Genomic DNA, 10,700 nt, shown 5'->3' with positions numbered 1-10,700 from the left:
TCTGAAATTCAGTCAGTTACCTACACAGCTCCCTTGGGCCCCTTAAAAAATTTCAACATACCAGAACACAGGTTCTTCTGGCCTACTTTTCAGCATTCCTTTAAATATCTGGTTAACAACAACAGCTAGCATAGCTGTCTAAACCAAACAAAGTCAGCATGAGCTCAAAAATATTTCTACCATTTATTTCAAGAGTCAGCTGTGTTTTCTGCAAAACTCGTATGCAACAAAATACTCTGTATACATAATTTTTAAAGAAAATATTTTATTACATTATGGGAAAAAAGCATGATCATCCAAAGTTTGTATTGTTAAAAAAATTGAAAATTTAAACAGCATGTCGGTATATTCCGTTCCACGTGGGAATGATAAGAAGACTCTATATCATTACTAGATATTGCACAGTCTGAAAGAAACAAAAACAAATCACATGATCTTGGGAACCATCTCACATTATGAAAAACCTACAAAGAAAACATTAAAAAAAAAAAACAAAACAAAACACACAATCCTTTCTTTCTACAGTAGCTTTAAGTTCATAATTCTTGGAATGACCGTATTCCACTGAAGACCATCTCAGTGACAGGAAGCTTCATTTCAGCAATCCCCTTGTGCAAATAAGATTAATAAAAAAAAATAATAATAATGCAGTGAAGTCTTTTGATATTGTGTGGGTGGCAACAACCACACAGCTGTTAGATCCCTGCCTGGTAAAACAAAACGGGGAAGGAGTAGGAAGGGGATTTAGGCCATAAGTTTCGCCTGCAACTCCATTTCTGCCGCCCTTTTGAGTGCAACATCCACCAGTAGCTGAAATCCACTAAAATCCTGGTTAAGGTCTGGTGGTGTTGGAGGAGGAGTGTTAAAGAGCCCACTTTGTGTGTTTGCACCAGGTCCTAGTTTAGACGCGTCCTCATGGCAGGCAAGGGGGTTGTCTGTGAAGCTGCCGGCTGGGGGCTGCTGCAGGTCCGTGGTCTGGCCTACATCAGCTGGCTGGCAAAAGTGGAAAGGGGCATCTTTCAACGCAGTCACAGTCGTGTGGCAAATCACCGACGGCCGAGCCAGGACCGATCCCGGGGAAGCTGGCTTGGAAGAGGACACAGTCTTGCCAAGCGGTGCAGCAGCGGGAAGGAAGGCAGTCTCCTCCAGCAGGGGAATGTAGTTCTTTGTGCTGATGGAAGACTCCATCAGGCTGCCCTCGGGAAGCTTGGTCCCTCGCCGCGAGATAGTGAACTGATTTGGGTCTTTGCCATCCTTCCTTAACATGTCAGGTAAGAGCCTGCGGCGTGCATTGATAAACCAGTTGCAGACCTGGGAATAAAATGACATCTTAATTTCTACCTTCATTCATTTCCAACTATGTGCCATTAGAGCCACTGGGTTAATTAATCCCTCCAAGCAGTTTCCTTCACTACACAACAAAAGAAAGACCTACTGGACAAGTTCTGACACGCCTGGCAAAGGGCCCTTCCCTTGTCCTGGCTGTACTGCTGACTCCCTGCTCCTGTTACAGAAAGCCCCTGGACATCTGAAGGCTTTGAGAAGCCCAGACTGATGGGTTAGCTTTTAACTCTGTGCACACACATTAACCTATTGGCTATTGTTCCCCAGCTCAGGTTAATTAACAACAGGAAAACTTTTTCTCTCTGAAGAGAGCCACTCCTCCCTCCAATAGTTACTGATTTTCCTTGTTCAACTGACTGTGTCGACAGACATAACATGAATTACCTCATTTAAGTTTGTCCTTGTTTAAATATCAAACCAGTTTCCTGGGCAATACAGGATAGTTTATAGTTCAATGTCTTTCTTCTGTTTACTACATAAAGGAAGTTTTCTTTATGATGTTATATTAAGGAAATCTTACTTTATAGACAATTACGAAATTTCTACTAATTAATTAATATGGAAAAATAAAGCCCAGAGGTCAACAAGATTGCTCTCTATTTAGCACCTCTCAAAATCAAACCCAGGTTTACCCAACTTCTCATGCAGCAACCTTCCCACAAGGGGGAAAAAGCAGCAATGGTCAACAGCTATTCCACCAAAGATGATCACAGAAGATGAGAATGATCCGTCTAAGGGATCTCACAGATGCCAGTGGCATCCCAGGATGAGAATCCAAACTAACCACACAAAAGCCTCACCATACCTGTACTAACACACTTCAGTAGCTCTATAGGTTGTTCCACTGATCATAATGGAAGTCATCATACACGTAATTATATATGTGCATGTTCTACAGGAACGAGCCTCAAGTTGCAGTGTAAGAAGCAAAGAGTTATATGTTAAGCTGCATATCTATCACCACAAAACCTCTGTTGACAAATAAATACCTTCCTCTCCCAATAAATTACCTTGTACAGACATTTTATGTCTTTTGGGGCACGATTCCACAAGAAATTAGCATGCATGCTCAAATTCATAACTGTTTGTTCTCCCAGAAAAATAATTTTATCCCAATAAACAAAGATCATTGTAACACAATCAATCTGTATCTCTCCTTACAAGTGCCATCAGCAGGATAGTAACAATAAAATAGGGAATGTCACATGCAGTGTAAACATTTGTATCCATGAGTAGATCACAGCTTAATTAAAATAGAAAACAGCTCCTTCTGAAGAGAGAACTACTTTTTTAAATACCTGTAGTGTGGAAAGGTGTGTTTGTCGGGATAACAGCGCTTTTTCTTGCTCTGAAGGATAAGCATTGTAGCGGTGCTCATATAGCCAGTCCCGAAGAATCTGCACAGATTCCTTGGGCAGGTTGCCACGTCTCCTCCGTTTGCCTGAGCCAGCAGATGAGGAAAGATCCAGTGGGACATCCATAGTGTCATCATCCTCTGTTTCACTGCCTGATATTGCAACTACACCTACAATTACAAGATAAGAACAATCAGCCTCCTATATTCATAAACTATCCAGCTCCAGCACTGTATGGTACAGACATTTTATATTAACTGTCTTCACTACAAATGAGGGTATATAGGCTCTTATACTGGAGATTCGTCCCGCAGTGTTAACTTGTCATGCTGTAGCTTTTCTGTCAGCTGAACAAAAAGTAGCACCAATGATCTGTTCCTAAAGGAATTCTTCTCTGCAAACCTTCATTTCCTTGTTCCCCTGGCAACCTTTTATCTGCTGCACGTTATCAGATAGCTTCTATCTAATGCCAATATTGTCCAAATTTGCTTGCTATGGTATGCATCCTACACTTTTCTTCAAGGATAACGATCCAGTGTCTGGGCAAAAGGTCAATAATGAAGAAAGGAAGAACTTAAAAACACCCAACTCAAGCAATGGGTTATTTAATTACTTCTTAGCATGCTGATGCTTCCCTCCTGGGAGAGATAGCTTGTAGATTTTATAAATGAATAATTATATCTATTAATAAAAACTAATGGAAGAAGGGAAGAAGAAAGGGAAAAACTGTATCTGCCCTGCCCCCCAAAGGGAATTTTCACTTATGAAGGAAAAAAAAGTGCAAGAAAAGGAAAGAATCAGGTGCCTTAAAGTCCACCAGCTTAACAGAAAATGGACTCTACTTTAATCGCATTCTGTATCAAAAACATGTTCATTTAATGTTTAGGTGGATTTGTTTTAAAACCATCCTGATAATTTTTTCAACTTCATGGTTTTCATCTCAAATTTTAATCTGTGGAAACGTGTTCTGTACTATGCTCACTACAAAGCCTCTGAATTTACAAGTTAACTGCATACCTTGTCTATCCAACACAAAGGAAGAGGAGATTTCAAAATCTGATTAACCCTTTATACATACATCACACTACTAGTAACATGAAGCTATGGTACCTAAAGCAAACAAACAAGCAAGTATTCAATAGTTAGGAAGGCTACAATTCTACTCCTTTGATAGGATACACAAGTCATTAGTACTGTAAAATACAACAAAAACCAGGCTTTAAATACTCACCAGGTTAAATTCACCAGAAATTTTAGGAATCTTACATAAGATATTACCTATGTTCAACAAGTACAAATTAATACTAATCTCAAGTGAACTTACACTGTCCTTCAGGAGCATTCTTTAGGAACTATAGGAGGAAAACAAGCCTTTAATCTTTCTGTCTTTTGAACTTAGATTTGGGGGTGAGAGGGTGGGGAGGAAGAAACTTGCTTATTTGTAACATCAAAACTAAAACTCTTAATATAGTAAAAGCCAGACAAATGTCAAAAGTTAAATTTTATATGGGTAACCACCCATAATTAAAAAATTCTATTAAAGGAAACAAAGTAAGCCCTAAAATACAAAAAGTGTTCCTGTGAAAGTATAAAACTATATAAAGCTATTATTATACCCATAAGTAAAGACACAGAAGGAATTAATGTCCTTTAAAAAAACCCAATCAATCACCAAAAACCCCGCCACCACAGAAAGAAAGAAGCTGTACATGTGCAAGTTTTCCTTAATACTTGGCAGGATGGTAGGGAGGAAAGCAGAGAAGGACCTCTCCTCACACTTTTAAACTTCAGCCAAAGCTGACAGGGTAAATTGTTCTTTCCTTCCCCTATTTGTGAATAGCTCCAACATCCTTAAATTTAGTTTAAGTTGTCCAATTTGCAACGCATAGTTTTGATATGCAAGCATTCCGAATAGGATGATCAATCTACAATCTGTCTGGCATAGTTACTTCAGTAACTTACTTGGTATTGTTTTCGTTCTCCCAATTGCTGATTTATGTAACCGACAACCACCAAACTGACATAACCAAATTTTTCATCTGCTGATTAGCCACATAAATTATCCACTCATGGAACAGGAACAATAGGACAATATTTAAATAGCCAACACAAGATAAACTCCAAATTATGTAAACAGGTTCTTAATTCATGTAGAAAGTATGTCAAGTTTGCTTTAAAATGATTCCAGGCAAACCGCTTTGTATTTGTCATAGCTTCATGGAAAGTGCTGTCACACTTGCAACCTAAACTGAAAACCTGCCTTGTACCATGGGCTCCTGGAGCCATGAGAAGCACTTCTGGGAACAAAGATCCTACACAGACAACAGGACAGCTCTGCAAAGCAGCTCATCCCTTTAAAATTTAATTTAAAAACTAGCTAAAACTAGCCTATGCTATTCAGACAATGTTGTGAAGTGCGCTGTTCTTGTTTGTCAGAAACCAGAAGTGTTGCAGCACTTCAGTGGGTTGGGTTTTTTGTTTGTTTTTAAATATAAAAGGCAGTAAGGCAAGACCTTGGAAAACAGGGAGAGGCAAACAGCAAGGGATGGAAATAAGAAGGAAGAGAAGCCAAAGAAACTACTCACACGAGAAAATTAAGCGTCTAATGGGTAGCGTGCCATATTTACATGGCATAACAAAAAATACTCCAGACACACGCTACCCCATCTAGAATAACCTTTCCAAGATCTACCACACAACTAAAAGACTCCCAAATTTCAGAAAACTGACGAGAGTAAAACCTCTTCTAGAACTGCTGCTCTATTTCACCTTTAAAAAAGTGAGGCAATATACTGTCTGAAAGTCAGCAGTATAAAAACGTTTCTCTCTTTTGCAAACAAGATCTTTTGCTAAAGTAAAAGTTGCCATCTGACTAACCGTAACCTAACTAGAGAGAAATGAGTCACCAGCAGAGCCAGCCCTTTGACCCGCTCCCTTAGTGTGTCATATTAATTGACACAATAAGTTAGTGACACAAAGCAGGTTTTGGTTAAGCAGGAAACCCACTGTAGTACAAGTTCTGCTCATTCAAATGAGCTCATTTAAATAGCTGATCAGCCCTTTGAACTCGTGGCAGATCTCTCTGGCGGGGTTCAGAGCTAGCAGCAACAGGAAGTCATGGCTAGAAATCTCGCACTACCCAGCTGATATTTTTTACTAGAGCAGGAGCCACATTGTTGGTGTCAAGGCTCTGTTTTCATTAAAGCATTCCTGCTGATTACAACCCAGCTTTGTTTTTCCGTCTTGTTAGTAATCAGCCTATTCGCTGCTGGTTTCCTGTTTTAACAGGGCCCAACTGAAAAGGCTCCTGGCCAGGCTCCATGACTGGACCATTGGCTTACTGTTATTTACACCCAGAATAAAGGCCTGTGGACACGATGAGTAGCCCCAGCTGACCCACTAATTTATTTTGTATTAAAAGCAGGCTAGGGCCACATTATTTTTTGTCTCCTCCTAAATACATTTAATCCAAACAAAAAAACCCTTGCTTTAGTAGGACTAAATTAAAGCAGCATGAGTTCATTTGCAGAGACGTCTGAGAAACCACACAAAATCCCAGTCCTCCACTTCCACCATAGCCACTTAAATGAGCAGTCCACTCTATTAATGACTTAAGAACTACATGATCAGCATCCCTTCTTTATCAATCACTTTATCCTCCTGGCTTCCCAGTTGAAGTCATATACATGATTGAACGCACTGTTGCGTTGTATCACAGCCAAAAGACTTTACAAGTCCTCCCGTAATCAGCTCAGGGAAGATTACACCTAGGATCTCGAGTCTAGGTTCAACACCCAAACGGTAGTTAACAGTTTGAAACAACCTGAGTAAAAGTACAGTGATGACTAAAGCTGATTTCAAAATAAACTACTGCCACTTAAAAAGGCATACTGAAATACTTTGAGGGGGAGGACAAAGTATTTAGACAGACTGAGACAAATAAAATGGAAGTTAAGCAAATGAAAAATTTAGGCTGAGTATCAGGGGAAAAAAAAAAACACCGAAAAACAACTATCCCATTGTGTCGAGGAAGAGCTTCACTGAGGAAGTGGTAAAAGCCAATTGTTATTCAAAAGAGGACAAAGTATGCCACAAGGAACAATCTCTGCCCTCCAAAGAAAGGAGGGACAAAAATCACCTTAAAGAAAACCTCTCACCCCTTAGGGTTCTCTGAATATCTTAAACCAGATTTTTTTATGAGCACTGATAAACAGAACCAGTTCCCATCTGAGGCTCCAATCCTGTTGAAACCAAGTGCAGTAAGATTCTTCACATGTATAAACTTGAGCACATGCCTGTGCCTTTGCGAGACTGTGCTTTAAATCAGCTAATTAACAAGCCGAGTATGCTCAGTGTGATTGCTATCACGTTATTATTTGTAAATGAAACTATCCATAGAAGAGTCCTCGGGGTTTTAATCCACAGACTGTTAGCTTAAAAAAAAAGGCCACAAAACCAAACAAAAAGCCCATCAAAACCAATCAACAAGAAAAACACACCACACTCAAACACACAAAAAATTAAAAATAAAAAAAAAGAATAAAAATTTAATGCGAGTTCAAAAACCAACAACAAAAATAAAGGTTTAAAATTATTCATAAGCAACAAAGAACTACAAGGATGCAGAAGGGAATTTCCAGAGCAAAAAAACTCTTTCCTCTGAATAAGTTTCATAATTTAGGAATCAGCTTATTTTTGCTCTGCACTTCACAGCTTGCACTCTATTGCTTCTAAACCAGCCAGGCTTGGCTGTACTATACTTTTTTGCTTTTAAATGGGATTTTGCTAGGAGTGCAAGGAAGAAATCTGTAATAAAGTCACTCTTTGAAACTTCCTGAATGAGCCTCGAATGCCAGATCACAAATAACTACAAGCCCAACTTTTATTAAAACAAAGGCACCCCAGCCCTAACATCTTTTAAAGTTTCCGTCTTTGTCTCCCCACCTTTTAATTTGTGCCACGCAAACCCCAGGCCCACGGCCCCTCTCAAAAGTTCTCCCTCCCGCCTGTCACCTTTCATTGTTTCCATTGTTTCAGCCCAGGATTTGCAATCCTCAAAGCAGAGCTTACACACACACACTCTCACACACAAAGCCCTACACATGCATACCTAGAAACTACGTCAGCGTTTTCTACACGCATTTATTTCGGGGGTGGCAAGAACAACAGTTGAAAGTGCAGGGAGTTTGGTATTTCACCAACCAGCAGCTGCCCTCGGGGAGAGAAGTCTGAACAATGGAAGCAACAGCAGACAGGAAACCAGCTCACCACTGCTGTGCAAATAGGGAGCATAGGAATGTCCTAAAAATAACTGGGCTAAATTAATTCAGTGAAACTATAAAAAAAAAAGGGGGGGGGGGGGGGGATGGACGCGAAAAGCCACAAACTGCTCCCAATAGGGTCAAGAATCTCAACGTCAAGAATCTCAACCTGCCTAAGACGACGGAAACATTTAAAAGCCAACGCTGCCACTGCCTCTGTGCGCAGGGGGCTGAGCTCGGCGTGCAGCCCAGGCTGTGACCGGGATCAAGCCCCACTCCGCTCCTGCGGGACGCTGCGCTCCTCAGCACCACCCTGCCCGCTCTTTAAACTTCGCCTTTGTGGCTCAGTTCCCTTTTGTGTGCGCTCCTCTTAGCCGAGTGGCACGTCCAAAAAAACTTTTGACGAAGGCTACAAACCATATCAGTACACACCATGTCTGCAGCAGCCCAATGATTTCACGAACTACATATGCATTAATTGCTCCAAGGATATTAACAATGAGCGAGGAGGCTGCCCTACTACAGAGCCGTAGGAACGCATAGCAGGGGGAAAACAGCACAACTCTGGAGTACTGAACATGCGCACTGCTCCCCTCTAACCCTCCACTTCGGAGCATTTAATGGTCTTTGAATGCAAAACATCCTTCAGCCACACCACCGACTGGCAAATCGCAACTGAACAGACACTGCTTTCCTGTGAACTTCTTCCCAGCCAGCGTAGGAGCGTTAAATCCGAAAGCACGTTCCGCGTGTTTGTGGCCAAGGACTAATTTAAAGACACTTAAAAGCACCACGAGCGCAATGAGTAACGATCCTCTAACTGTAAAGTTTGTCTGTTTAGAAGTGAACAAAGAAAGAAAACTTAAAGAGCCTTGTGCTTATAAGGAAAAAAAAGTCTTTCTCCTTTTAACCCTGTGTCAAAACTTTTGTACTTTTTGTTTCGTCCCGTTTTAAGGGATAAAAGGGATGGAAAAGGCATCAACTTTCAGCAAATCAAGGCGGCCGAGGGCGTGGAGGGGGTTTGAAGCCCTCCCGCCGATGCCCACCCCCCAGCCCCATGATGCCGTGCCCGCGAACAAAGAGTTGCCGGACAACCCCGCTTTCCTCGCCCCAAGTTTGGAAAACGACCTACACCCTCGTCCCCGCACACCGGGACGGTGGGGCTTGGTGCGGAAAACCATTTAAAAGTGTTTTACGAGAGGACGGGGGGAAGAGGCTTGGGCGGAGGGGGAGAGAACAAAACTTGGCGGAGGAGGCACGAGGCGGGCGGCTGGACATGTTTCTGACAGAGAGCCAGCAGCGCGGAGAGGCGACCGCCTCCAAACAACAGCCCCGCATGTTTTGTCTGGGAGCGGAGCATCCACTGCAGTCTTCCACGGGAGCCAGGCCAGGGGGTGGGGGTGGGGGGCCACGGGGGACAAAACGGCCTAGAAGGTAAAGAGACTCCGCCTGGCTTAGCGACAGCCCCCCCTTCCCGTTTCCACCCCGGGCAGGTGCGCGGGGCACCCCGCTTTGTCCCGGCGCCCCATCACAACTACCTTTTTTACTTTTCATCTTGATCGCGAGGACCGAGCCGATCGCAGGACACCCCACGCACCGACCCAAGTTTCTCTCCCTTCGCCGGACGCTGCTCCCCCTTTAAGCTCGGCGAGGAGAAGGAGAAGATCGACGAAGAAAGAAGCAGCACCGCCGCGGAGCCAGGCGCACGGTCCGGGGCCGCGCTGCTGTCAGCGGGAGCCGCAGGGCTCTGCCTCCCCGGGGGCTTTCTGGTGTGGCCGGGGTGGGCTTCCCTCCCCCCTTCCCTTTGTTCCCTTCTGCCGGCGATTGGCCCCGGCCTGTTAAAGTGAGGAAAGGCACGGGAGAAAAAGGTACACAGCGCCCGCCTTCCCCCACCTCCCCGCACTGAGTACGGGAGAGTAACCGAGCGCTGCACTGGCACTCGCGGCGGCTGCCTCCTCCTCCTCCTCTCTCCTCCCTCCCCTCCCGGCCTGCTGGGGCTCTGTCAGACAGGAGGGGAGGGACCGGCCGGAGCGGGGGGGGTGTCCGCCCGTACCCGCTCGCTCATGCACACACAACAGCGGCGGCGGGGGGAGCTCTGCGTGCTTCCCGCTCCCTCGCCTTTCTTCCAGGCAGACGTTTGATCATTAAACTGGGAAGGAGGAGAAGGAAGAGGCGGTGGGGGGAGATTGTGACAGCTGCCCTTGACTAGCCTCCTCCTGTTGCTGCCGGACGAACCACCCACTCCTTCGCGTGAATAGGGGAGAAGAAAGAAGAGTTCGTACGGCAGGGGAAGGAAAAGAGCCCTCCAAAGACCGGCGCCCCCATTCCGGCTGCCGAGCGGAGGCTGTTCCCCCCCCCATCCCCAGTGGTGCTGACAGAGCCCTGGTTGGCCGGTGCTGGCCACCTCCTGCCCCCGCGGGGAAGGCGAGCCCCATTTCTGCGGTTATTTTTACATCGGTTCGTAAAAGGTTGTTTTTCTCCCCCTCCACTCCCCCCGCCCGCGCGGTAGGTTTTGCTACGGCACATGCTCGTAGCTGTAAAAGAGAGAAGTCTCACAGCTTGACTCATCCCTCTCGGGCGAGCACGCGCTGCACAGCAACAGTTTATTTTCCTCCCGTATGGGAAACGCGGGACCTATCCGCAGCTCGCTCCAGCTTCCCTCCGAGCCTCGCGGAGGGGAGAGCCCTCCCCCGGGCACGGACGGCCTCGGCAGCTGCTCCCGTGTCCCCCCCCCCCCCCC

At 44.6% G+C, this 10,700-nt stretch overlaps 1 protein-coding gene across 4 annotated transcripts in view; it reads right to left on the bottom strand.

Moving 5' to 3' along the window:
• Window positions 1-248: 248 nt before the first annotated feature.
• TGIF1 (TGFB induced factor homeobox 1) overlaps window positions 249-10,700 on the bottom strand; it is an 11,448-nt gene continuing 996 nt past the window's right edge. For 2 of the 4 annotated variants that reach the window (XM_027650974.1, XM_027650975.1), the window contains exons 2-3: window positions 2,643-2,869; window positions 249-1,311 (exon numbers count right to left, since the gene is read on the bottom strand). In XM_027650974.1, coding sequence (XP_027506775.1) covers window positions 745-1,311; window positions 2,643-2,825 — 750 coding nt within the window. In that variant the 5' untranslated portion in view covers window positions 2,826-2,869 and the 3' untranslated portion in view covers window positions 249-744. Of the gene's footprint in view, window positions 1,312-2,642; window positions 2,870-9,498; window positions 9,913-10,516; window positions 10,654-10,700 lie in introns of those variants that run through there. The other 2 variants (XM_027650976.1, XM_027650973.1) reach the window with 2 other exon arrangements.

Source organism: Corapipo altera, unplaced genomic scaffold, assembly GCF_003945725.1.
Source record: "Corapipo altera isolate COAL_440 unplaced genomic scaffold, ASM394572v1 24, whole genome shotgun sequence".
In the NCBI taxonomy this organism is placed as follows: Eukaryota; Metazoa; Chordata; class Aves; order Passeriformes; family Pipridae; genus Corapipo; species Corapipo altera.
This window is presented reverse-complemented; position numbering and strand designations above follow the sequence as displayed.